The sequence below is a fragment of the Somniosus microcephalus genome, chromosome 6 (assembly GCF_052327205.1).
Source record: "Somniosus microcephalus isolate GS21.2 chromosome 6, FLI_Smic_1.0, whole genome shotgun sequence".
In the NCBI taxonomy this organism is placed as follows: Eukaryota; Metazoa; Chordata; class Chondrichthyes; order Squaliformes; family Somniosidae; genus Somniosus; species Somniosus microcephalus.
This window is the reverse complement of record NC_140992.1, coordinates 110,141,504-110,167,685: the sequence shown is the minus strand read 5'-3', so window position 1 is coordinate 110,167,685 and position 26,182 is coordinate 110,141,504. Positions and strand designations below refer to the sequence as shown.

Genomic DNA, 26,182 nt, shown 5'->3' with positions numbered 1-26,182 from the left:
GGAGAGGCTGAGGCTTTGAAGTAAAGACTTTAAGGAAGGTATTAAAAGGCACATCAGTGGATAAATTTAGTCATGTCATTGTGAAATATGTAACTTGTTGATTTTTTTTGTTTTGTTTAAAATCTTGCTTTGAAATTTCAGTCACTGAGGGGAAGAAATTGCAGATTTCTTTTCCCAAAAAGCATTTTGTGTGATTTGGTTCAACAAATCTTCAAAGGCAGCCATTTCTACTAGAAATTCCCATTACCAATGAATACATGGGCAGCTTCAATGTTAAATGTTAAGATAAAAGCATTACCAAAAATGTGGCAACAGGAAGTAATGTTTGTGGGCCAGAACTGCATTTATATGTGATGTTTTCGGTATTCTACAGATATATTACCAGCGGATCTCCTGTGGTAAGTCAGGTAATAATGAGAGCAATGTACCGTAAATTGTAGTGTATTGTGTCACTGATGAGGTGGCACCGTGTCCCTTTTAAGGTTATCAAATGTGTAACTGGTGGGTGAACTCGGGGTGAATTCATTCTGACATCAATGGCTGAAGAGCACAACCCTGGTTTTATTTGTGGGAAGGTTAATTATGACGGCTGTTGACATTCTGGCATGGTTACTTTCTGGAGCATTTTTCTGCACATTTGAAATCACTGCCGAGAGCGTTCCTTGGAATAAGTTTGGTTGCCTATAATTAATCTTTTCCAATTGCAATACAGAAAGTGAGACTTGCCTGAATAAATAAAGAATTGGGAACTTTCCTGACAACTTATTTCTCATTTCAGCTATTGTCTGGGAAGTTTAAGGTGACGCACACGTCCATTACCAGTAACTCTGCATTGTACAGGGTTAAAAGTGACAAGGTAGGTGTGCGATCGTCAAACTGTGCATCTGCATTTATTGAAATAACTGACTTATTGCTATGACTGGTTCTCTGAGGCAGTGCTTGATTCCTAACAGCAGGAAGGGGAAGGGATTAAACTCCTTCCCTGGACACTCTGTACTGCACCTACAGTGTTGAGTAATCGACTGGGCGGAGTGATCATATAGAATATTTTCTGGGCTTTAAACACCTTTTTGAATAAAATGAATGTCATCATGATTGATTCCTCTGTTTGTTGGCATCCACCAGGACATACCCTCGGCCTAACCACTGTTCCCCACTTTAAACATTACATAATAATCTTGGGGGCAGCACTCTCAAAGATTCATTACATTAACTGCCTTCTACGAAATATCAAGCACTTGTCTCTGGTTATTCTAAGGATTGTGTTTCTATCTTTTCCTGCAGTTTTGTGCAGGGAGAATTCTTTTCCTCAGTTTTATTTCTATTTCTTTTGAAGATGTTGTCAAAGAAAGATTTGCATTTATATGGCACCTTTATCGTGTCTCTCAGAAGCACCCAAAGTGCTTTTCAGACACTGAATTGCTTAGAAGTGCAGTCACTGTTCTTGTGTAGGCAAAAGCGGCAGCCTTTTTACACAACCACTTGGTCCCACAAACAGCAAATGAGGTAAATGACGAGTTAATCTGTTTTGGCGTTATTGGCTAAGGGAGGAACCTCCTGCTCTTGTTTAAGCAGTACTATGGGATCTTTAACGTCTACCTGGACCAGAGGAGCAGACAGGGGGCCTCAGTTTAACATCTCATCCAAACAACACCTTCAGTTGTTGCTGACTTTGGCAAATGTCAGCTTGGCTCACTTGGTAGTGTTTTCATCTCAGTCAGATGTAGGTTCAAGCCTCGCACCAGGGCATGAGCATATAAAAATAGGCTGATACTTTTGTGCAGTATTGAAGGAGAAATTTCATAAATGCACTGTATGACAGCTAAAGTGTTCATGTTGAATATGTAGCTAAATGAACAATGATGAGATTATCCAGTGGAGTATGTGACTGATTATTTGTAAGCCTTTAGTGCACACATTCAAGCATTCTTTGGGTTGCAAAGGCAATGCAGCAGACTTTTACAAAGTAATTTTACTCTTAAGAATCTTTACTCCTTTCCCAGTGCAAATACTTGGAATGCTACCAGACAACCATTAAAAATGGAACCATTTCTGACGTGTTAGTTTGTTGCAAAGTTAGTCAAGCTAGTGCAAAAGAACTAGTCCTTCTCGAAACAAAATAAGTGTTAAGGAAACTGCTGGTCTTGTATCTCTTCTCGCAGGGCCCCGCCGTTGCTTTATATGACCTCCCTGGTCACGAGAGTCTGCGCCATCAGTACTTGGAGAAACACAAGAGCGATGCCAGGTGACATACAGTGCAATACCGTTGCTTTATATTGTCTTATGACTGGATTTGGATGCAAACTTTGAATGTTGTTTATGGTTTGTAGGAGAGTGGATCAACTTTGTGCAGTGGGGTATTGTAGGCTAACAATTCATCAGAAGGCTGGGTTTGTTTAAAGAGTTGTCTCATTGAAAACTTTACCATTAGCATTTCAATCGTTTTGCTCAGAGGGGCCTCCCAGTGAATCCACAAAATTCAGTTTGTGTTGTAAGATATCTAGTCCCCGTGACAATGGTAGATTATGACTAATGCTCAGATCCTAAGTGGAGATCTCTTTAGTGACCACAAAAAGCAGCAACTTGCATTTATATAGTGCCTTTAACTTAGAAAACTGTCCCGTGGCACTTCACAGAGGTGTAATTAGACAAAAATGGACGCTGAGACAAGGAAGAAGATATTCGGAGGGGTTTACAGGAAACCTGGTGTAGAAGAGAAGAACACACTGGCTGTCCCCATGGGTGCACACAGCTGGTGGTCCCCACCAATAAACTGCCAGGAGTAACCCAGGGCAGACACTCTGGAGGCATACTGATTTGGCTTAAAACAGCTTAGGAATTACATTAAATTTATAAAAAAGGGCGAAAACCACATATGGCTCAAAATTAAGAGGGGCATCATCTCTAGCATGCAAGATGTTTTCATTTGCGCACTCTATATCCCCCCGATAGAATCCCCGTACTTCAAAGAGGACGCCTTCTCCAACATTGAGAGGGAGATTATCCAATTCCAGGCCCAGGGGAACGTGTTGATCTGTGGTGACCTCAACTCAAGAACTGGTGAAGAACCAGACTTCACCAATAATCAGGGGAACAATTACATATTTGGGAATAACCACTTTGATCTCCCTTTCCATCCACACAGGCATAACTGCGACAAACAGACAAATGCCTACGGAAAACAGCTCCTGCAGCTCTGTCGAAGCCTGGGTCTGTACATTGTCAATGGTAGGTTCATGGGAGACTACCTAGGAAGATCCACCTATTGCTCACCTCTTGGCTTCAGCACCGTAGACTATATGATTACGGATTTGGACTCATCCTCTTTCAGAGCATTCACAGTCAAACCACAAACAACACTGTCAGACCACAGTCAAATTACTGTGTATCTAAAAAGGACAGAAATAACCAACACAGAAACACAACCCAGTAAGCTGTACAACGTTAAAAAATCATACAGATGGGCCAAAAACAGCACAGAAAAATACCAGAAAGCAATTAGCAATCAATCAACTCAAGCTCTCTTGGACACCTTTCTGGAAAACATACACTCACAAAGAAGGTGTAAACCGGTCGGTGAATAACCTAAATAATATTTTTGATAATTTGGCATCAATGTCAAACTTGAAAGTTCGCAAGAACAAACCCAAAACAAAAAACTATGAAAAATGGTTTGACTCAGATTGCCATAACATGAGGAAAAAACTCTCAAAAATATCAAACCAAAAACACAGACAGCCAGAAAACGAGGAATTACGCCTTACTTATTGTCAGACACTAACACAATACAAAAACACACTCAGAACCAAGAAAGAGCAGTATATTAAGAATACACTCAGCTCCGTTGAGGAATCTATTGATTCTAATTGTTTCTGGGACAACTGGAATACATTACACAAAAAACAACACGACGAATTGGCCATTCAAAACGGAGACACATGGGAAAACCATTTTGAAAAATGATACCAGAAAAACACACTAAGCCCAGAGCAATATCAAATATGCAAAAAACTGAAAAAGCTCCAATTGGCCATAAAAGATAACCAAAACCCACTAGACCCCCTAATAACTGAAAAAGAGCTATTTGAAAAACTCAAGGACCTGTGACCAGGAAACGCTTGCGGTGCAGATGGCATCCTAAGCGAAATGATTAAACACACGGACGATAAAATGAAATTGGCTATCCTAAAACTCTTCAACTTGGTTCTGAGTGTCGGTTACTTTCCTGATATCTGGAACAAAGGACTCATAACGCCCATATACAAAAGTGGAGACAAAGTTGACCCAAATAACTATTGAGGCATCTGTGTAAACAGTAACCTGGGGAAGGTATTCTGTAGTATCATAAACAAAAGACTTATAAACTTCCTTGAGGAGCACAATGTCTTTAGTAAAAGCCAAATTGGATTCCTACCAAACTATAGAACATCGGATCATATCTTCACCCTACACACCCTAATTGACAAACATGTTCATCAAAACAAAAGCAAAATTTTTGCCTGCTTTATAGATTTCCAGAAGGCTTTCGATTCCATTTGGCACGACGGTCTATTCTTGAAACTTATTGAAAGTGGTGTAGGGGGAAAAACATATGATGTAATTAAATCAATGTACACAAACAATAAATGTGCAGTTAAAATTGGAGACAAACAAACAAAATACTTCCCACGGGGTGGGGGGTGACGCAGGGCTCGCCCATCTCACTGACACTCTTTAATATTTACATAAATGAATTGGCAAAACTCCTTGAACAATCTACAACACCCGGCCTCACCCTATATGAATCCAAGGTTAAATTCCTCCTCTATGCAGATGACCTGGTTCTGCTGTCACCAACTAAGGAGGGTCTACAGCAGAACCTGGATCTGCTAGAGTCGTTCTGTCAGACCTGGGCCCTGACAATAAACCCCCAAAAAACCAAAGTTCTTGTGTTCCAGCAAAGATCCAGACATCAGGGACCCAGAATAAATTTCACACTAGGAACAACTAAAATTGAACAAACCACTAACTACACATACTTGGGCTTAAAAATCAGTTCTATGGGAAATTTTCATCTGGCTGTGAATGAACTGAGAGAGAAAGCAAGAAGGGCTTTCTATGCCATTAAAAAAATCAATCCAAATAGAAATCCCAATTGGCATTTGGCTCAAAATTTTTAAATCAGTAATTGAACCAATTGCACTCGATGGCAGTGAGGTGTGGGGACCGCTAACACAACAAGAATTTGCAAAATGGGACAAACATCCAATTGAGATCCTACATGCAGAATTCTGTAAAAGTATCCTCCGGACTCAAAGGAAAACCGCAAACAATGCATGCAGGGCAGAACTAGGCCAATATCCACTATTAATTACTATCCAAAAAAGAGCCACCAAATTTTGGAAACACCTAAAAATGAGCAACCCCCACTGCTATCATTACGAAGCCCTGAAATGCCAAGAGAGGATCATAAAGAAGAATACCCTCAGTCAACTAGTCCTGGGACTCAGTGAAGTAAATACTAACACTACTAACAATAACCAGCCCCAGGACAGTGACATCGTAGCACAGAGAATTCGACCCAACACAATTGTCACTAAGCAAAAGGAAAAATATCTGTCATATTGGGCAGAAACAACAAAAACCCAAAACAAACTCAATTGCTACTTGGCCCTAAACAGACAATACAACATGGCTGAATACCTGACCACAGTAAAAGATAGCAAATTGAGGAAAAACCTTGACTATGTACAGACTTAGTGAGCATAGCCTGGCTATCGAAAAAGGCAGACACAGACAGACCTGGCTGACAAGAGAGGACAGGATATGCTCTTACTGCAGTCAGGGAGTGGTGGAGACAGATGCACTTCCTCACAGCTTGTGGAAAATATCAGGGCATAAGGGGGAATTTCTACCCAAAATTCACAAATATGCCCTGAATTCAAAAATTTGAATGACGACCAAAAACTCCCATACCTATTAGGGGAACAGAGAAATTGTGTAACCTTGGCGGCACACTATGTTGCAGCTTGCCATAAACAGAGGGACAACCATTAAATCTAAGAATAGAGTATATACAAATTATATGAATGTATATTTATACACTCAGGGATATATCTGTTTATACACTGTATGGATAGATCTGCGTTTGTGTTCAACCATAAATGTTTTTTCGATGCTTTGGCAACATAAGATGTACCTTGTCATGCCAATAAAGCGATTTGAATTGAATTGAATTGGATAGAAGCTTAGTTAAAGAGGTGAGTTTTAAGGAGGGTCTGAAAGGAGGAGAGGGATGTGGGGAAACAAGGTTTTAGGGAGGGAATTCCAGATCATAATGCCGAGATAGCTGGAGGCACAGCTATCAATGGTGGAAGAAGGCAGGGGAATGCATAGTTAGAGATCAGGAGGGGCAAGGCCATGAAAGGATTTAAACAGGGCGAGAATGTAGGCCAAAGGTGATTGAGTGTGATTCAGTACAGGATAGGATAAGGGCAGCAGCGTTATGGCTGACCTGAAGTTTAGAGGGGGGAGGATGGAGAGCATTTTAATAGTCAATTATGGAGGTGACAATGACATAGATGAGGGTTCAGCAGCAGATAGGCTGAGGCAGGAACGGAAACGGACGATGATCGAGAGGTGGAAACAGAGGGTCTTTGTGATGTACAGTGTATGGGGTCGGAAGCTGAGCTTTGGATCCAATAGGACACACAAGATCACAAATAGTCTAATTCAGCCTGGGACAATGCCCGGGGAGGGGATTTGAATCAGTGATGAGGGAATGGAGTTTGTGGCTGTGGCGAAGACAATGGTTTCAATCTTCCCAGTGTTTAACTGAAGGAAATTGCGGCTCTTCCAAGATTGAATATCGCAAAAGCTGCTTGACAAAACAGACAATCGAGGGGTCGAGAGAAGTGGTGAAGAGGAGTGTCGTCACCATAAATAGTGTTTATTCAGATATAGCTTCCTTGGTATATGGCATGCAAATCTTAATTGGTTTCTGTGCTCTTTGTATCGTCAGAAAATGAGATGGTGACCTAAATAGTGTCATTGTTATCATTTATTATGTGGGATATTTGTATCTCGAGGTTCTCAAAAAGCCTGTTCTCAACATATGTGAGATGGAAGAAGATCTTGTATTTGTATTTTGAGTTGCACCCTTGTGCATGTTGTTTTCTCGGAGGCCTGGCCATTGAGCTAGATAGCATATTTAGAAGTTTGTAGCTAAACTTGGGGTTCTGCAGATACTAATACATCCCTTACCTTTGATGACAAAAAACCACATCCGCAATTCTGCTACAGGATAAGGAAGCTACATTGACTAGTGCAAATGCTGAGAGCTGGTTCTCGGGTACCAGCCTCTGAATCCAATCGAAACAAGCACCAATGTAAAAGCAACTGATCTTTCCCAGAAGCTCGACCAAGTTTAGCTGAACCCATCCCAGCTTCCACTGAAGTCACAGTCACTAATCATTGACCCCTTTATAATTAGGTCCATAGGCGGCTTAATTATTTGGTACCTGTTGACCCTTAAATGATTATTAGCCATTCCATACATCTCTTATATGACAAGGACACAAATCCATTCCTGGGGAAAGGAAAAGCACCATCTAGAGCTTAGTGCCATCCCAAGAGTTGATATTTCAGGTGGCAAAAGAGGCTGACCTTTCAAAGGAATCCATGATGGAGGGATCTCTGAGGTAGGTCTAGGATGTCAGGCAATACAATACCCAAATATATGTGCTACCCCCCCCCCCCCAATGTTTGTGACGAATCACCTCACACGTGTTTGCATCCCCTCTCCAACTTGCATCTCAAAAGAAACCTTTCAAGATCCTTTGCTACACCACAGCATTGCAGGATGGAGTTTGTGCCAAAGTCCTCATCAGAGTGGCAACCAAGGTCAATGATCATCAGAAATAACAACAGAAAATGCTGGAAAAACTCAGCAGGCCAGGCAACATGCTCAATGATCATCAGATCCATTTCTTTTGACTCCGCCTTCCACCGCAAACTTGGATTATCTGGTGGAGGGAAAGAAGTGCAGTCCGTCTGTTTTGTGCAAGCAGAGGTTTCAGGACCACACTTAACAGAAGAAGTTGTTGCTTGTGAGCTGGTGCATTCACAGATGGGCTGACCGGTCCTTGACCCTTGCCCATTTTCCGCACGGTTGGGTAGTACCATTGTTAGGAGCTGTCTCCAATCAGTGAACTACCAGAGTATGACTGGCCATTTGGCACCAGGCCACCAGCTTTACCTGCCTCACTGACATGATTTGTGGGGGGGGGGGGGCGTAGCTTTTGTTTGGATTTCTACCATATAATTGTTCCAATTGTATCATATTTACTACATGCCAGTAGCAAGAAATAATATCTTAAACTTTGGCTGTACCTTTTAGGGTAAGTAAAGCAAACCATAAAATAAGATACTGAGGATTTGTGAGTGAGCGTGGACATAATTCAGTGTGCTTTTCACACAGAGCCATTGTCTTTGTAGTGGACAGTGTGTCATTCCAAAAAGAAGTGAAGGATGTAGCTGAGTTCCTGTACACGTTGCTAACTGATGCCGTCATTTCGAAGAATGCACCTCCGCTCCTCATTGCTTGTAACAAGCAAGGTAAGGTCCTAGATTGTTTGTGCTTCCCTTCCAAGTTGTCAGTGTAGAGTACAGATATGAGGCCTCTTCGCTGTGTACCTGTTTGTGGTTGAGGAGGGTCTTGGTTTTGCATTTTGCTGTGGGAGCGGGGAGGTACTTCAGCTCTGCATATTGCGGATATGCAGTCTGTGCTGTAATATTGAGGTAAATCAAGAAATGTATTTGGTAATTGTCATTCAGGAACTTTGTCCTCAGAACTGAAAGCTCTGATTACGTCAATGTTGTAAACATAGATACAAAGTAATGCACTTAAGTTTAGGGTCCTTAATGTCCATTTGCTTACCATCTGTGCGAGTACTGTTTCAATGGTTTAACGAATACGCTCTTTAAAATCCCAAAACAGCAAGTGACATGAAGTTAGAACTCTAATCTGATTGTTATGAATGCCAACACAACATGTTCCACGAACATTTGTCAAAGTGTGATCTATCTGTAGAAATTTGAGAGGCAATATTGGTTTCTGGCTCATGCACTAATGAAGTCGCTTGTATGCTCTGCAGGCGGGTGGAATTGTTAATTTTGTTTTCTGTTGAATTTCAGATGTGACCATGGCCAAATCTTCAAAATTAATTCAGCAGCAATTGGAAAAGGAACTGTAAGTATCAAATTCTTGCTCGGTGTGACTATTGGAATGCAAAATAACTGAGGAGGGCCTCATATATAATAGATTAACCTTTTCTGTTGCTCAGTTTGATGAGTGACACTGCAGGCTGTGGACTGCCTCAGTGAGCAGCAGACTTGGGGTTCTCTCCACAGATATGTGGTTAGATTGCATGAGAAAATCCACAGAAAACAGCATGATATTTGTGGGAGATGCAACTTTTAAAAATTGTATATCTTTAACAGTGGAAAGAAAGAAATAACTTAGTGTTCTCGTAGAGCTGCTGATTTACTCTGGTTGGCTGCTTTTCCCTGTGGATAGTTCTTGTTGAATAAACTTGAACAATGAGCTGCTATAAGTTGCCGTTTGCAACTTTTGAGAAGTTCTATATTGCGAACATTTGACTTGCTAAAGCAAAACTTCCTTCCATGGTGAAAATGTGCTTTGATGTGAACTTTACCCAAATGGCCATTCAAGACAACTTGATATTAGTTATAATAGAGAATCTGGGCTCGCTGCGTATTAATGTCCCTATGATTTGAATATTCTGTTGCGTTCTTTGCAGCTTTGCAGAGTAAGCTGAAGGTCAACTGGCCTCTGAAGTGGAAGCTATATGGTTGCATACCTACAGTGTTGGTCTTTAAGCAACTCCATAAATCTGACACTTTGGAGGTAATTTTAACCTAACCCGCCCAGTGGGAAAGCGACAGGATCTGATCGAGTGGATTGTAAAAGGGGTACCTGATCGGTCAGTTCCCTCTGGGTGGGTTAGGTTAAGATTATGCACATTGTTTTTATAGCGGGTTGATAAGTCTCTTAATCATTGTCAGCATGGCTTGTTCAAAGCAGGTGTATTGTGGAGCTGTAGTGTCGGTGCAAAGTGACGCCACTTTGTGCTGATGCTATAATTGTACTGTCAGTACAATCTGACATATGTCTAAGAAAAGGTCAGTGGTAATACGAAGAATTTTTCTTCCCAAATTCAAATCTCCTTCCACTGCAGTTCATTTTCAACTGAGGAAATGTCCTCATAAAATTGGATTAACCTACAGAGAGAACAGCCATATGTCATTTGGCCAACAGAGCATTTACTCATCATCTCAAATGCTAATTTTCTTTACACCCTTGTAAATGTTTCTCGAGTCTTTGATATAAATGCGTTTTCCTGATTTTTAAACCCCGTGCTGAGCACCAGTGTACCTGTGGCTGCTGTCGTTTTGATGTGTTCAGCAGGTAAAGGTTGAAATGCACTACAATTTTTATCCACTGTCAGAGTTCAACAAATCTCAACAGGGCTAGTTTAATGGGAATGTAGGATTCTAGAGCTCTGTTTTTCTCCCTTGAAACCTCCACAGAATCTTTTGCTGTTCTTGGAGAAGATAAATCACATTTAAAACACGTGCTTGTGGGTTTTGAATGAATCCTGGCTTTCTGCAGCTCTTGATAATAGTGCTTGAGATCTTTGAGATTGAATGTGTGCCTGTATTAGTAGCTTCTTGTTTGAACTTTAATGCTTCTCTGAGACAGCACAGAGTTAGATCTTGCACTGAGATATTAACTTGTCTGTGTTCTTCCTGCAATCTCTGCTTTCTCCTTTCAATTTATTAGATGTTATCTCAGGTTGTGTCTCTAGTTAAAATCACAGCTATTGGGGCCAAGATAGTCAGAGAATTCCACCATTGTAAATATCCAAGGAGGTTACATTTTCAGGCAGTATTAGCAATAATTTGTAATATATTTAAGTGTTTCACTCTGTTTTGCAGTAGGTGTGTAAGTTGCTAACTCGGTGAATTCATTTATTGATCTTAACTGTGTAATATTGACGGTGGAGTGGACAGCGGCTGAAGCAATAGATTTCCCACACTACTGATTTTGTATGTGACACACAGTGCAACTGGTAGAAATGGGACATGTCAACATACATTATCTTCATCTGTCCCCAGCTTTAAAGTCTTACTGACGGAATAAACAAGCATAGGTGCATTACTTTTAAGAACCTGTGTCTGAACCTTCCTGTGATTATAAAATGTTTGACCTGACTACATTTGAGAGTGCAGCTTTGGAAATCTCAGCTATCCTCTGAGGATGGGTCAATGAGCTGCAATGTTTGTTTTGCCTTTTTGGCCTCCACTTACCACTCAGTGCCACATTTAAACCATGCTTTCTCTTATCTCATCCACAGCAACACTTTGAGGATGATTCGCTCTGGTGCACCAAAGTCTCTGGATGGATCTGGCACTGGTGGAACAGTGCCCTTGGGAAAGAAGGGAAAGGAGTTTGATTTCTCTCAGGGACCTATGAAGATCGAGTTTGTGGAGTGCAGTGCAAGGGGGAGCAAAGGAGACGAAGGAGAGGCAAACATTGGAACTGTGGAAGCGTGGCTTGTTAAAGTAGCGTGAGCAGTGAGCTGATGTAAAAATGAAAGTCATGTCATGCTGCCAACACAAGGAGAATGGACTCAAATGTACACTTGCAACAGAAGTGAGACTGTGACCAAGGATCCAAAAGTCATGTTTTTGATGCTGAAGGTTCGAAGAAATGCAGAACTGCAGCTGCGCGGTGTTTGCCATGGCTGCCTGCTTGAGCTGAGCTAGCTTGATACTTCCTACATTTAGTTGTTCAGGTTCCACAGCTGGAATGCTGATGTGAGCAGTGCTTTTATGTTGCTTGTGTTGAATTGGCAGCATATCATCTTGTCCGTTCGTAAGCAAATTAAGTAATGGATATAAATCAACCTTTACAGCAGTGCAGTCTTTCTGTGAAGGTGCTGTTACCTTGTGTGACATGTACTGTACCACATTTGTACTTACTTTCTCTCTGGACCATAAGAAAAAGCACAGTGATAAACATACATTTAATGAAAATGGGTGTGTAAATTTTACTATTTCTTAATTCACCTGAGTATTCAGCCCTGCTTACTGCATTGCCTGCTAATGGAGTGCAGCCCGATCTTTTGGTCCTCTACTGCTGTATTACATCTCAAACTCATTCTTGGGGTGGGAGTTGGGGGAATTTTGTTTCATAATTTAAAAACAAAATAAATTAACCATTTTTTACTTGTTTCTGATTGCCACAATGATGGCGGAGCCCAGCACGTGAGTGCAAAAGACAAAGCTGAAGTGTTTGCAACCATCTTCAGCCAGAAGTGCCGAGTGGATGATCTATCTCGGCCTCCTCCTGAGGTCCCCACCATCACAGAAGCCATTCTTCAGCCAATTCGATTCACTCCACGTGATATCAAGAAACGGCTGAGCGCACTGGATAGAGCTGTAGGGGGTTTTGCTCTGCCCAATTACAGGGGTCTTTAGTGCCTGTTAATGTATTGGGCCTCTGTCTCCTTTATACCCTTGCAGCTTATGTTAGCCTGCAGGTCGGGTGTCACTAAACACCCTCTAAGGAGATAGAGAACAACAGCTTATAGAGGAGGACTAGAATACGGTGACGACCCGCACAGTTTATACCTAATCTGCGGGGTACTCCTGAGCCCAAGGGCTCCTATAGTCCTCTCTCTTTTTCCCTAGCCTGCTGTTCCCTTTGGCGGGTTCGAAGCGCCCTAATGCCCCTATCTGGTTCTAACTCCAGAATTTGGATGGAGAACGATGCACTTTAAATAGACACTCGGAGACAAGTAGTCCTTGGAAAAAACAGGTGACAACCAATTTTATTTGGTTCTACCACAAACGTAATAAACACACACACTCTATAACTGTAAATAAAATATGGGAGAGAACGGACATAACGAAAATGTTTTACACTGTTTTAACTTTACCAAGTCCAATCCCACCAACCCACTTTCCTACCTAGACTAGACTGACAGTTGCAGGCCCTTGGATTATACTCGCAGCCTATTTTGCGTGCGGCTGTTGGGTTGTTGCTGTTGGTTGGTTTGTGCTTGATGGAAAAGGCTCCCGAAATAGCGGGAGTGAATGCCGTCTTCCACAGCCACTTCAGTCGTTGGTGTCTTCTTGTTGATGTCCCCGGGACGGGAGTCGGTATACGGTGCGGTTTCTTGCGGTGATGTTGCGCCGTCTGGTAGCGGAGTAAACTTTCAGTATGCCGATTGAGTCTGGGGCCTGATGGTGGATCTTCTCATCAGCGTGGTTGGAGTTCTTTAGATGGTAGTTCGCCCCAGCTCGTCTCTCCCTCAGCTAATCTCTTGGTTCTGTGTTTTATACCCAATTCCATTTTGGCCTCTTCGCGCCCAATTAAGTTGGTGTTTACAAGTGTGAGGGCAAGGGTATTGTTTTGAGTGCACAGCGGCTCCTCCAAGTCTGCTGCCCCATTGTGTCAGTCCTGGGACTTGATTATTTTGGGCCACCTCTTAACTGTAGTGATCCCAAAACTATTGTCCCTAGTCCGAGTTGATTAAGGTGATGATGGCCTGTACTCATAGCTCAATTAGGGGTGAGTCACATATTCAAACCTGGGCCGGGTCCGTCCCCATTGGCCGGGGATTTCCTTGCTTCAGGCCCGACTTAGTCCCTTGATTGGCCTTTGAGAATGCACTTTGTTTCGATTGGCCGACATCTATGGCTCGCTTCTGAGCCACAGTCCCCTGTATTCAGATATCCCAGCCTGCTTTTCGGGACCACTGCATTGGCCGAAAATGTTGGTTTTAAACTGTATAGGGCAATCCAATTTTGGTCACCTTGCCCTTAGAGGGCTCCAATAAAACGTGGTTGTGGATTTTCAAACCCTACAGAGCAAAGACTGTGGGCCCCGACAACATCCCGGCTGTCATGCTGAAGACGTGCTCCAGAACTAGCTGCGCCTCTAGCAAAGCTGTTCCAGTACAACTACAACACTGGCATCTATCCAACAATGTGGAAAACTGTCCAGGTATATCCTGTCCACAAAAAGCAGGACAAATCCAATCCAGCCAATTGCCACCCCATCAGTCTACTCTCAATCATCAGCAAATGATGGAAGGTGTCATTGACAGCGCTAGCAAGCGGCACTTACTCACCAATAACCTGCTCACTGATGCTCAGTTTGGGTTCTGACAAGACCACTCGGCTCACGACCTCATTACAGCCTTGGTCCAAACATGGACAAAAGAGCTGAATTCCAGAGGTGAGGTGAGAGTGACTGCCCTCGACATCAAGGCAGCATTTGATGAAGTGTGGCATCAAGGAGCCCTAATAAAAATGAAGTCAATGGGAATCAAGGGGATAACTCTCCACTGGCTGGAGTCATACCTAGCACAAAGGAAGATGGCTGTGGTGGTTGGAGGTCAATCATCACAGCCCCAGGACATTGCTGCAGGAGTTCCTCAGGGCAGTGTCCTAGGCCCAACCATCTTCAGCTGCTTCATCAATGACCTTCCCTCCAACATAAGGTCAGAAGTGGGGATGTTCGCTGATGACTGCAGAGTGTTCAGTGCCATTCGCAACTCCTCAGATAATGAAGCAGTCTTTGCCCACATGCAGCAAGACCTGAATGACATTCAGGCTTGGGTTGATAAGTGGCAAGTAACATTTGCGCCACACACGTCTAACCACCGCACCTTGACATTCAACAGCACTACAATAGCTGAATCCCGCATCAACGTCTTGGGGGTCACCAGTGACCAGAAACTTAACTGGACCAGCCACATAAATACTGTGGCAACAAGAGGAGGTCAGAGGCTGGATATTCTGTGTCGAGTGTCTCACCTGACTCTCCAAAGCCTTTCCACCATCTACAAGGCACAAGTAAGGAGTATGATGGAATACTCTCCACTTGCCTGGATGAGTGCAGCTCCAACAACACAAGAAGCATGACACCATCCAGGACAAAGCAGCCCACTTGATTGGCACTGCATCCTCCATCTTAAACATTCACTCCTTCCACCACCGGTGTACCGTGGCTGCAGTGTGTACCGTCCACAAGATGCACTGCAGCAACTCGCCAAGGCTTCTTCGGCAGCACCTCCCAAACCCGCGGCCTCTACCACCTAGAAGAACAAGAGCAATAGGCGCATGGGAACACCACCACCTCCAAGTTCCCCTCCAACTTATGCACAGTCCTGACTTAGAAGTATTTCGCCGATCCTTCATCGTCGCTGAGTCAAAATCCTAGAACTCCCTACCTAACAGCACTGTGGGTGTACCTTCACCAGATGGACTGCAGCAGTTCAAGAAGGTGGCTCGCCACCACCTTCTCAAGGGCAATTAGGGATGTGCAATAACTACTGGCCTTGCCAGCGATGCCTACATCCCATAAACGAATAAAGGGGAAAAAAAATTATGCAACCTCAGCCATGCCTGACACACAGGAAGGTGGTTGCTGCAGGAGTGCTCTGGGGCAGCATCCTTGGCCCAACCATCTTCAGCTCCTTCATCAGTGACCTTCCTGCCAGCAGTAGAGTTGTTTTCTGATGATTCCACACTGTTCAGCTCCATTTACAACCTCTCTGACAATGAAACCGCCCATGTCAGGCTCGAGCCAGACTTGGATAACTTGCAGGCTAGTACCACACAAGTGCCAGGCCGGTGACTATCTCCAATAAGAAAAAGCATCAATATCATGGGAACACCATCACCTCCAACCACACATCAACCTGACTTGGACATGCATTGCCATTGCTTCGTCACTGGGTCCAAATCCTGGAATTCGCCACCTAATGCCATGTGGGAGCACCATCACCGCAGGGGCTGTGGTGGTAATGTGGAGCCAGAGAACGATGACCTGCTCGGGGCAGCTGAGGATGGACACTAAGCCTTGCCAGCATTGTTGACATCCCGATAATTATTTTAAACGGGTTTGATTGTTTGCAGTGCACATCACTAACGCAGATCTTAGTGGTTTTAGTTGTGAAATTCATCAGTACAGCTTGAAGAATAAATGCACTGCTTGACGCGTAGAGCAGGATGTGAATTTTCTTCTTTCCACTCGGGGTGCTAATGTTTTACTTAAGATTACTTATTTACACTAAATCCTTGTGCTGTGTCAGTGATGCTGATTTGTTCGCACCACAAATACACCATTGTATTTAACTTGTGATTCTCTTCTGCAGTTACGTCTCATCAGAGGTGGTGTTCGTGTAAAAACCCATTCTCTTGGTAAATAGACGTGTGCAAACGTCTTGGCAGCTGTGGTCTACTGCAAAACTTACTTGGTGGAAAAGAATGGGTTGTGGTCATATTTTAGAAACATACATAGATACATAGAAGATAGGAGCAGGAGTAGGCCATTCGGCCCCTCGAGCCTGCTCCGCCATTTAATGAGATCATGGCTGATCACCCAAGTTCAGTACCCTGTCCCTGCTTTCTCCCCATATCCCTTGATCCCTTACACTTTAAGAAATATATCCAGCTCCTTTTAATATATTTAATGAATTGGCCTCAACTGCCTTTTGTGGTAGAGAATTCCATCGGTTCACCACTCTCTGGGTGAAGAAATTCCTCTTCATCTCTGTCCTAAATGGCTTACCCCTTATCCTTAGACTGTGACCCATGGTTCTAGACTCCCCTGTCATTGGGAACATCCTTCCTGCAATATAAGCCCAAGTGACCCAATCTCACCTCCTACGTCATTCCTGCCATCCCAGGTATCAGTCTGGTGAATCTTCGCTGCACTCCCTCCATGGCAAGAATATCCTTCCTTAGATAAGGCAACCAAAACTGCACACAATATTCAAGGTGTGGTCTCACCAAGACCCTGTACAACTGCAGCAAGACATCCTTGCTCCTGTAATCGAATCCTCTCGCTATGAAGGCCAACCTACCATTTGCCTTCTTAACTGCCTGCTGCACCTGCATGCTTACCTTCAGCGACTGGTGCACAAGGACACCCAGGTCTCGTTGCACTTCCCCTTCTCCCAATCTATTGTCGTTCAGATAATCTGCCTTCCTGTTTTTGCCACCAAAGTGGATAACCTCGCATTTATCCACATTATACTGCATCTGCCCAATCACCCAACCTGTCCAAATCATAATGAAGTTTCTCAGCATCCTCCTCACGGCACACATGCCCACCCAGCTTTGTGTCATCTGCAAACTTGGAGATATTACATCTAGTTCCCTCGTCTAGATCATTAATATATATTGTGAATAGCTAGGGTCCTAGCACCGATCCCTGCGGTGCCCCACTCGTCACTGCCTGCCTCTTGGAAAAAGACCCATTTATTCCAACTCTTTGCTTCCTGTCTGCCAACCAGTTCTCTATCCAAGTCAGTACCTTACCCCCAATCCCATGTGCTTTAAGTTTACACGCTAATCTCTTATGCGGGACCTTATCGAAAGCCTTCTGAAAGTCCAAATACACCACATCCACTGGTTCTCCCTTATCTATTCTACCAGTTACAGCCTCAAAAAATTCCAGTAGATTAGTCAAGCATGATTTACCTTTTGTAAATACATGTTGACTTTGTCCGATCCTGTCACTGTTTTCCAATTGCTCTGCTATTACATCTTTTATAATGGACTCTAGCATTTTCCCCATTATCGATGTCAGGCCTATAATTCCCCGTTTTCTCTCTACCACCTTTTTTAAATAGTGGGGTTACATTAGCTACCCTCCAATCTATGGGAACTGTGCCAGAATCTATAGAATTTTGGAAGATGACCAGCAATGCATCTACTATTTCTAGGGCCACTTCCTTAAGTACCCTAGGATGTAGATTATCAGGCCCTGGGGATTTATCGGCCTTCAATCCCGTCAATTTCCCTAACACCATTTCCCTACAATTACTGATTTCATTCAGTTCCTCGCTCTCATTAGACCCTATGTTCCCTGACATCGTTGGGAGATTATTTGTGTCCTCCTTTGTGAAGACACAACCAAAGTATGTATTTAATTGGTCAGCCATTTCTTTGTTCCCCATTATAAATTCCCCTGATTCTGACTGCAAGGGGCCTATGCTTGACTTCACCAATCTTTTTCTCTTCACATATCTATAGAAGCTTTTACAGTCAGTTTTTATGTTCCCTGAAAGCTTACTCTCATACTCTATTTTCCCCCTCTTAATTAATCCTTTTGTCCTCCTTTGCTGAATCCTAAACTGCTCCCAATCCTCAGGTTTGCTGCTTTTTCTGGCCAATTTATATGTCCTCTCCTTGGCTCTTATGCTATCCCTAATTTCCCTTGTTAGCCACGGTTGCGCCACCTTTTTTGTTTTATTTTTATGCCAGACAGGGATGAACAAATTCTGTAGTTCATCCATGCGATCTTTAAATGTTTGCCATTGCCTATCCACCGTCAACCCTTTAAGTAACGTTCCCCAATCCATCCTAGCCAACTCGCACCTCATACCATCGTAGTTTCCTTTATTTAAATTCAGGACCCTAGTCTCTGAGTCAATTACTTCACTCGCCATCTTAATGAAGAATTCTATCATATTATGATCGCTCCTTCCCAAGGGGCCTCGCACAACAAGATTGCTAATCAATCCTTTCTCATTACATAATACCCAGTCTAAGATGGCCTGATCTCTAGTTGGTTCCTCGACATATTGGTTCAGGAAACCATCCCGTATACACTCTAGGAATTCCTCCTCCACAGTATGGTTACTAATTTGGTTAGCCCAATCTATATGTAGATTAAAGTCACCCATGATAACTGCTGTGCCCTTATTGCACGTGTCTCTAATTTCCTGTTTAATGCCATCCCCAACCTCAGCGTTACTGTTTGGGGGTCTGTATACAACTCCCACTAACATTTTCCGCCCCTTGGTATTTCTCAACTCTACCCATACAGATTCCACATCATCAGAGCTAATATCCTTCCTTACTATTGTGTTAAACTCCTCTTTAACCAGCAATGCTACCCCAGCTCCTTTTCCTTTTTGCCTGTCCTTCCTGAATATTGAATACTCCTGGATGTTGAATTCCCAGCCTTGGTCACCCTGGAGCCATGTCTCCGTAATCCCAATTATATCATATCCATTTACATCTATTTGCACAGCTAATTCATCCACCTTATTATGAATGCTCCTTGCATTAAGACACAAAGCCTTGAGGCTTGTTTTTTTTAAACTCTTAGTCCTTTTAGAATTATTATTTACTGTGGCCCTGTTTGATTTACACACTTGATTTCTCTGCCTTCCACTTTTGCTTTTCTCCTTCCTGTCTTTTGCTTATATCCTTGCTTCCCTTTCCTCTTTCTCCCTGCATAGGTTCCCATTTTAAAAATAACAACAGAAAATGCTGGAAAAACTCAGCAGGTCAGGCAACATCCGTGGAGAGAAATTTGAGTTGACGTTTCGGGTCGAAACCCTTCTTCAAAACTGGTAAGAAAAGAAAATAGATCGAAGGCAGTTTTGAAGAAGGGTTTCGACCCGAAACGTCAACTCAAATTTCTCTCCATGGATGTTGCCTGACCTGCTGAGTTATTCCAGCATTTTCTGTTGTTATTTCGGATTTCCAGCATCCGCAGTATTTTGCTATCGTCCTTCCCATTTTAGAGTTGGTGCCTGCATCAAAAGAACCCAGGAACCAGATGCTGAACTGCATAGTTTGGCTTCACTAGCTCCTGCAGGAGCCAAAACTGTGAAAGATTTATTGTACAATAATTGTGGAGGTCCTGAGAGTGTATAATCTCTTCCCCCCCAGTCGCTCTCTCTCTTCCCCCCAGTCGCTCTCTCTCTTCCCCCCAGTCGCTCTCTCTCTTCCCCCCCCAGTCGCTCTCTCTCTTCCCCCCCCGGTCGCGCTCGCTCCCTTCCCCCCCCGGTCGCGCTCGCTCCCTTCCCCCCCCGGTCGCGCTCGCTCCCTTCCCCCCCCGGTCGCGCTCGCTCCCTTCCCCCCCCTGTCGCGCTCGCTCCCTTCCCCCCCCGGTCGCGCTCGCTCCCTTCCCCCCCCGGTCGCGCTCGCTCCCTTCCCCCCCCCCGGTCGCGCTCGCTCCCTTCCCCCCCCGGTCCCGCTCGCTCCCTTCCCCCCCCCCGGTCCCGCTCGCTCCCTTCCCCCCCCCGGTCGCACGCGCTCGCTCCCTTCCCCCCACCCCGGTCGCGCTCGCTCCCTTCCCCCCCCCCCCGGTCGCGCTCGCTCCCTTCCCCCCCCCGGTCGCGCTCGCTCCCTTCCCCCCCCCGGTCGCGCTCGCTCCCTTCCCCCCCCCCCGGTCGCGCTCGCTCCCTTCCCCCCCCCCCGGTCGCGCTCGCTCCCTTCCCCCCCCGGTCGCGCTCGCTGATGTGCCTCAATTATTCCGAGACTCGAAGTTAGCAGAACAAAAGTAAGGCTTTTATTAACTCAGAACATAACACGTAAAATAGAGAGATGTCTTCCTTCAGGAGGCTGATGCCCGATTGAACTTAGATTACAAAGGAGCCAGGTATGGGCGGAGCCCTGCACACAACCAGTTCCAGCACATTCCAATACATAATACATGAGGACTGGGGGAAGGGAAAAGACACACAAAGCAGGCAGTTACAAGACACAGAAAACAGGCAGTGATGAATGGAATATATTTCATCACATTCATCCCTTCTGTAGATTTAGTCTGTTCGGGGGTTTGATAGTCCTCTGCGACCGACGTGGCTGTTGTGGTGCCGCGGGTGTCGGCTGTGTGTCCCCGGTAGCCTCCTGGGTCTCTGCCGGGGGTGCCGCCGGGGTTGTTGAAGGGGTAGTTGGTGGGGGTGCCGTTGGTCGATGTTCTTCCGGGGGTGATGAAAGAATAGTGGGTGGGTAAGGGTTGCTGTGATCGTCGTCGCTGCTATTGCCGTGGTTGTGGTCGATGCCGGCTGGGGCGACGTCTTTTATGGACACGGTGTCCTCCCTTCCGTCGGCGTGCCGGACATATGCGTATTGGGGGTTGGCGTGGAGTAGGTGTACTGGCTCCACGAGAGGGTCTGTCTTGTGGCCCCTCACATGCCTTCGCACGAGTACCGGACCTGGTGTGGAGAGCCATGACGGCATGGATACGCCTGAGGTGGATTTCCGAGGAAAGACAAACATTCGTTCATGAGGCGTGGCATTAGTGGCCGTACACAATAGCGACCGTATCGAATGGAGCACATCCGAGAGGACTTCCTGCCAGCGGGAGATAGGGAGGCCCTTGGTCCTTAGAGCGAGAGTGACTGCTTTCCACACTGTCCCGTTCTCTCGCTCCACCTGGCTGTTACCCCGGGGGTTGTAGCTGGTGGTACGGCTCGTGGCGATCCCCTTGGACAGCATGTACTGGCGTAGCTCTTTACTCATGAAGGACGTCCCCCTATCCGTGTGGATATAGCTCGGCATACCGAACAGGCAGAACAGGCTGTTGAGGCATTTAATGACCGTGGCGCTGGTCATGTCTGGGCAGGGGAAGGCGAATGGGAAACGGGAGTATTCGTCCACAATGTTCAGGAAGTAAACATTGCGGTCGACGGACGGGAGGGGGCCCTTGAAATCTAAGCTGAGCCGCTCGAAGGGCCGTGTAGCTTTGATTAAGTGGGCTCTATCTGGGCGGTAGAACCGAGGCTTGCACTCAGCGCAAGTGCGGCAGTTCCTGGTCAGAGACCGAACTTCCTCAATCGAGTAGGGTAAGTTACGGGACTTTATGAAGTGGAACAGCTGCGTGACCCCTGGGTGGCAGAGGTCGTTGTGGAGGGTCTGTAGCCGATCCTCGGTGGCGCTGGCACACATCCCTCGTGAGAGGGCGTCAGGGGATTCGTTAAGGGCCCCTGGCCGGTAAATGATGTCGTACTCGAAAGTGGAGAGCTCGATCCGCCACCTAAGAATCTTATCATTTTTAATCTTCCCCCTCTGTTTGTTGTTGAACATAAACGCTACCGACCGCTGGTCGGTAAGTAGGGTGAAGCGTTTGCCGGCTAGGTAGTGGCGCCAGTGGCGCACTGCCTCCACGATGGCTTGGGCCTCCTTTTCCACGGAGGAGTGTCTGATCTCGGGGCCTTGGAGGGTCCTCGAGAAGAAAGCTACGGGCCGCCCCGCCTGGTTGAGGGTGGCCGCCAAGGCGAAGTCGGACGCATCACTTTCCACTTGAAATGGAGTGTTCTTGTCCACTGCCTGTAGCGTGGCCCGCTCAATATCCTGCTTAATGCTTTTGAAGGCGGCGTGGGCCTCAGCAGAGAGCGGAAAAGAGGATGCTTTCAAGAGGGGGCGGGCTTTGTCGGAGTAATTGGGGACCCATTGGGAATAGTAAGAAAATAACCCCAGGCACCTTTTCAGGGCTTTGGGAGTGTTGGGCAGGGGCAGCTCCCGTAGGGGGCGCAATCGGTCGGGGTCTGGTCCGAATTCCCCATTCTCCACCATGCTGCCCAGTATGCAGAGGCACGTGGTGTTGAAAACGCACTTGTCCTCGTTATAGGTGAGGTTGAGTTTTTGTGCGGTTTTCAGGAACCTCTCGAGGTTCGAGTCGTGATCCTGCTGGTTGTGACCGCAGGTGGTGACGTTGTCGAGGTAGGGGAAGGTTGCCTGCAAGTGGTGGTCATCGACCATGCGATCCATCTCCCTCTGGAAGACCGAGACCCCGTTCATCACCCCAAAGGGGACTCTGAGGAATTGGTAGAGGCGTCCGTTCGCCTCGCAGGCGGTGCACGGGCGGTCCTCTGGTCCGATAGGGAGCTGGTGGTCCGCTGACTTGAGGTCGATGGTGGAGAACACCCGGTATTGGGCGATTTGGTTCACCATTTCTGATATGCGGGGTAGCGGGTAGGCGTCTAGTAGGGTGTACCTGTTGATCGTTCGACTATAGTCGATCACCATCCGTTTCTTCTCGCTACCCCTTACCACTACCACTTGGGCGCGCCACGGGCTGTTGCTGTGTTCAATAATGTGCTCTTTCAGGAGCCTGTCTACCTCGGTCGCGATAAACCGCCTGTCCTCCCAGCTGTACCTCCTGCTTTTGGTCGCTATTGGCCGGCAGTTAGGGGTAAGGTTCGCGAATAGCGAAGGCGGCTTTACCTTCAGGGTAGCCAGACCGCACACTGTGAGGGGCGGCTGGGACCCACCGTACTTGAGCGTGATGCTTTGGTGGTTGCACTGGAAATCCAAACCCAAGATCACGCTCGCACATAGATTCTTCATGATTAATACTTTAAAATTATCATACACAGTTCCGTTAACGCACAATTGTACCGTGCAGTAACCCAGAATGGTCGATGTCTGGGTTTTATCGGCCATAGAGATGGTACCCTGAGCAGGGACCACCTTTAGGGAGAGTTGTTGTGCCAGTTCAGGGTGGATAAAACTCTCCGTGCTTCCACTGTTAATTAAGCATTTAACCCGGCACCCGTTTACCTCGATGTCCACCATTGATTTGGATAGCGGATGCGGCCTGGTCTGGTCCACTGTGACCGATGCCACTGTAGGGCCCTGATCGAGACAAGATGGCGTCCACGCTGTCTGCTCATAAGATGGCGGACCCCACGAGGTCGGGCAAGATGGCGTCCAAGATGGCCGCTCCCACGGCGCACACGCGGCGGTGGCGGATTTTCCGGCGGTTGGTTTTCCGGCGGGGTTCCCTCTGCACACCTTCCCGAAGTGCCCCTTCTTACCGCACTTAAAGCAGGTGGTGCCTTTCGCCGGGCACAGGTTTCTGGTGTGCTTTGGCTGCCCGCAGAAGTAGCAGTTGGGTCCTTGACGCGTCGCGGCTGTCGTAGGGCTTCTGGGGGGAGAGCTGGGCCCCGCCGGTGTCGGGCTGCCGGGCGGGGAAGATGCCTTCCAAGATGGTGGCGCACACGTGGCGGCGTGGGCGGCGCGGGCTGAAGAGTAGGTGTCCGAGTTTCTCTGGGCCATCTCCAGCGACCGCGCGGTGTCCGCAGCTGTTTCAGGTCCAACTCCGTTTTTTCCAGCAGTCTTTGCCGGATGTGAGTGGAGCTGAGGCCTGTGATAAAGGCATCGCGAACAAGCTCGTCGGTGTACACTGCGGCTTTTACATCTCGGCACTTGCAGTCCTTGCCAAGCTTTTTCAGGATGCTTAGGAACTCCTCCACCGATTCCCCAGGTCGCTGTGCGCGAGTAGCGAGTAGATGCCTAGCATACACCTCATTCGTAGGCTGCTGGTAATGCGCCTTTAAGGTGTTGCAGGCGGCCAGGTACGTATCGGCGTCTTGGATGAGGGGGTAAACCCGGTGGCTTACCCAATTCCGTAGCATTCCGAGTCTCATCTTCGCAGTGTCCGTAGCGTCTTTGACGGCTGCGGAATTGTCCAGGAAGAATTCCATACAGTCAAACCAGTGTCCGAAGCGTGCTGATGCGTCCGGAGCATGTTGATCCAAATCCAAACGTTCGGGTTTCAGGAGTTGATCCATAGTGTTGAAAAATTGAGTTAATAAAATTGATGTGCCTCAATTATTCCGAGACTCGAAGTTAGCAGAACAAAAGTAAGGCTTTTATTAACTCAGAACATAACACGTAAAATAGAGAGATGTCTTCCTTCAGGAGGCTGATGCCCGACTGAACTTAGATTACAAAGGAGCCAGGTATGGGCGGAGCCCTGCACACAACCAGTTCCAGCACATTCCAATACATAATACATGAGGACTGGGGGAAGGGAAAAGACACAGAAAGCAGGCAGTTACAAGACACAGAAAACAGGCAGTGATGAATGGAATATATTTCATCACACTCTCTTCCCCCCCCCCCCCCCCAGTCGCCCTCTCTTCCCCCCCCCCCGGTCGCCCTCTCTTCCCCCCCCCCCCCCCCCCCCGGTCGCCCTCTCTCTTCCCCCCCCCCGGTCGCCCTCTCTTCCCCCCCCCCCCCCCGGTCGCCCTCTCTTCCCCCCCCCCCCGGTCGCCCTCTCTTCCCCCCCCCCAGTCGCCCTCTCTTCCCCCCCAGTCGCCCTCTCTTTCCCCCCCCCCCCCCCCGGTCGCCCTCTCTTCCCCCCCCCCGGTCGCCCTCTCTTCCCCCCCCCCCGGTCGCCCTCTCTTCCCCCCCCCGGTCGCCCTCTCTTCCCCCCCCCCCCGGTCGCCCTCTCTTCCCCCCCCCGGTCGCCCTCTCTTCCCCCCCCCCCGGTCGCCCTCTCTTCCCCCCCCCCGGTCGCCCTCTCTTCCCCCCCCCCCCCCCCGGTCGCCCTCTCTTCCCCCCCCCCCCCGGTCGCCCTCTCTTCCCCCCCCCCCCCCGGTCGCCCTCTCTTCCCCCCCCCCCCGGTCGCCCTCTCTTCCCCCCCCCCCCCCGGTCGCCCTCTCTTTCCCCCCCCCCGGTCGCCCTCTCTTTCCCCCCCCCCGGTCGCCCTCTCTTCCCCCCCCCCCCGGTCGCCCTCTCTTCCCCCCCCCCCGGTCACCCTCTCTTCCCCCCCCCCCGGTCGCCCTCTCTTCCCCCCCCGGTCGCCCTCTCTTTCCCCCCCCCCCCCCCCAGTCGCCCTCTCTTCCCCCCCCCAGTCGCCCTCTCTTCCCCCCCGCCAGTCGCCCTCTCTTCCCCCTGCCAGTCGCCCTCTCTTCCCCCTGCCAGTCGCCCTCTCTTCCCCCCCAGTCGCCCTCTCTTCCCCCCCAGTCGCCCTCTCTTCCCCCCCAGTCGCCCTCTCTTCCCCCCCAGTCGCCCTCCCTTCCCCCCCAGTCGCCCTCTCTTCCCCCCCCCCGGTCGCCCTCTCTTCCCCCCCCCCGCCCAGTCGCCCTCTCTTCCCCCCGTCGCTCTCTCTTCCCCCCCAGTCGCCCTCTCTTCCCCCCCAGTCGCCCTCTCTTCCCCCCCAGTCGCCCCCTCTTCCCCCCCCCCCAGTCGCCCTCTCTTCCCCCCCCCCCCCCCCCAGTCGCCCTCTCTTCCCCCCCCAGTCGCCCTCTCTCTCTCTTCCAACAACAACATGCCCTCGAAAAAGCCTCTGCATCGCCGGGCACTCCAGCTAGTTTAGAGAGTGGGGGGGGAGAGAGAGCGCGAGTGGCGGGGTGGAGAGAGCGCGAGTGGGGGGGGACGAGCGAGCGCGAGTGGGGGGGGGAGAGAGAGCGCGAGTGGGGGGGGAGAGAGAGCGCGAGTGGGGGGGGGGAGAGAGAGCGCGCGAGTGGGGGGGAGAGAGAGCGCGCGAGTGGGGGGGGGAGAGAGAGCGCGCGAGTGGGGGGGGGGAGAGAGAGCGCGCGAGTGGGGGGGGAGAGAGAGCGCGCGAGTG

At 47.6% G+C, this 26,182-nt stretch overlaps 1 protein-coding gene across 1 annotated transcript; it reads left to right on the top strand.

Annotated features, from left to right (window-relative positions):
- Positions 1-736: 736 nt before the first annotated feature.
- Positions 737-12,099, top strand: srprb (SRP receptor subunit beta; the record flags this gene model as incomplete). Its single annotated transcript, XM_085991990.1, has 5 exons — positions 737-856; positions 2,163-2,245; positions 8,459-8,595; positions 9,175-9,229; positions 11,418-12,099. Coding segments are annotated over 5 exons (612 nt in total), but the record flags the coding sequence as incomplete, so codon positions are not given.
- Positions 12,100-26,182: the final 14,083 nt, after the last annotated feature.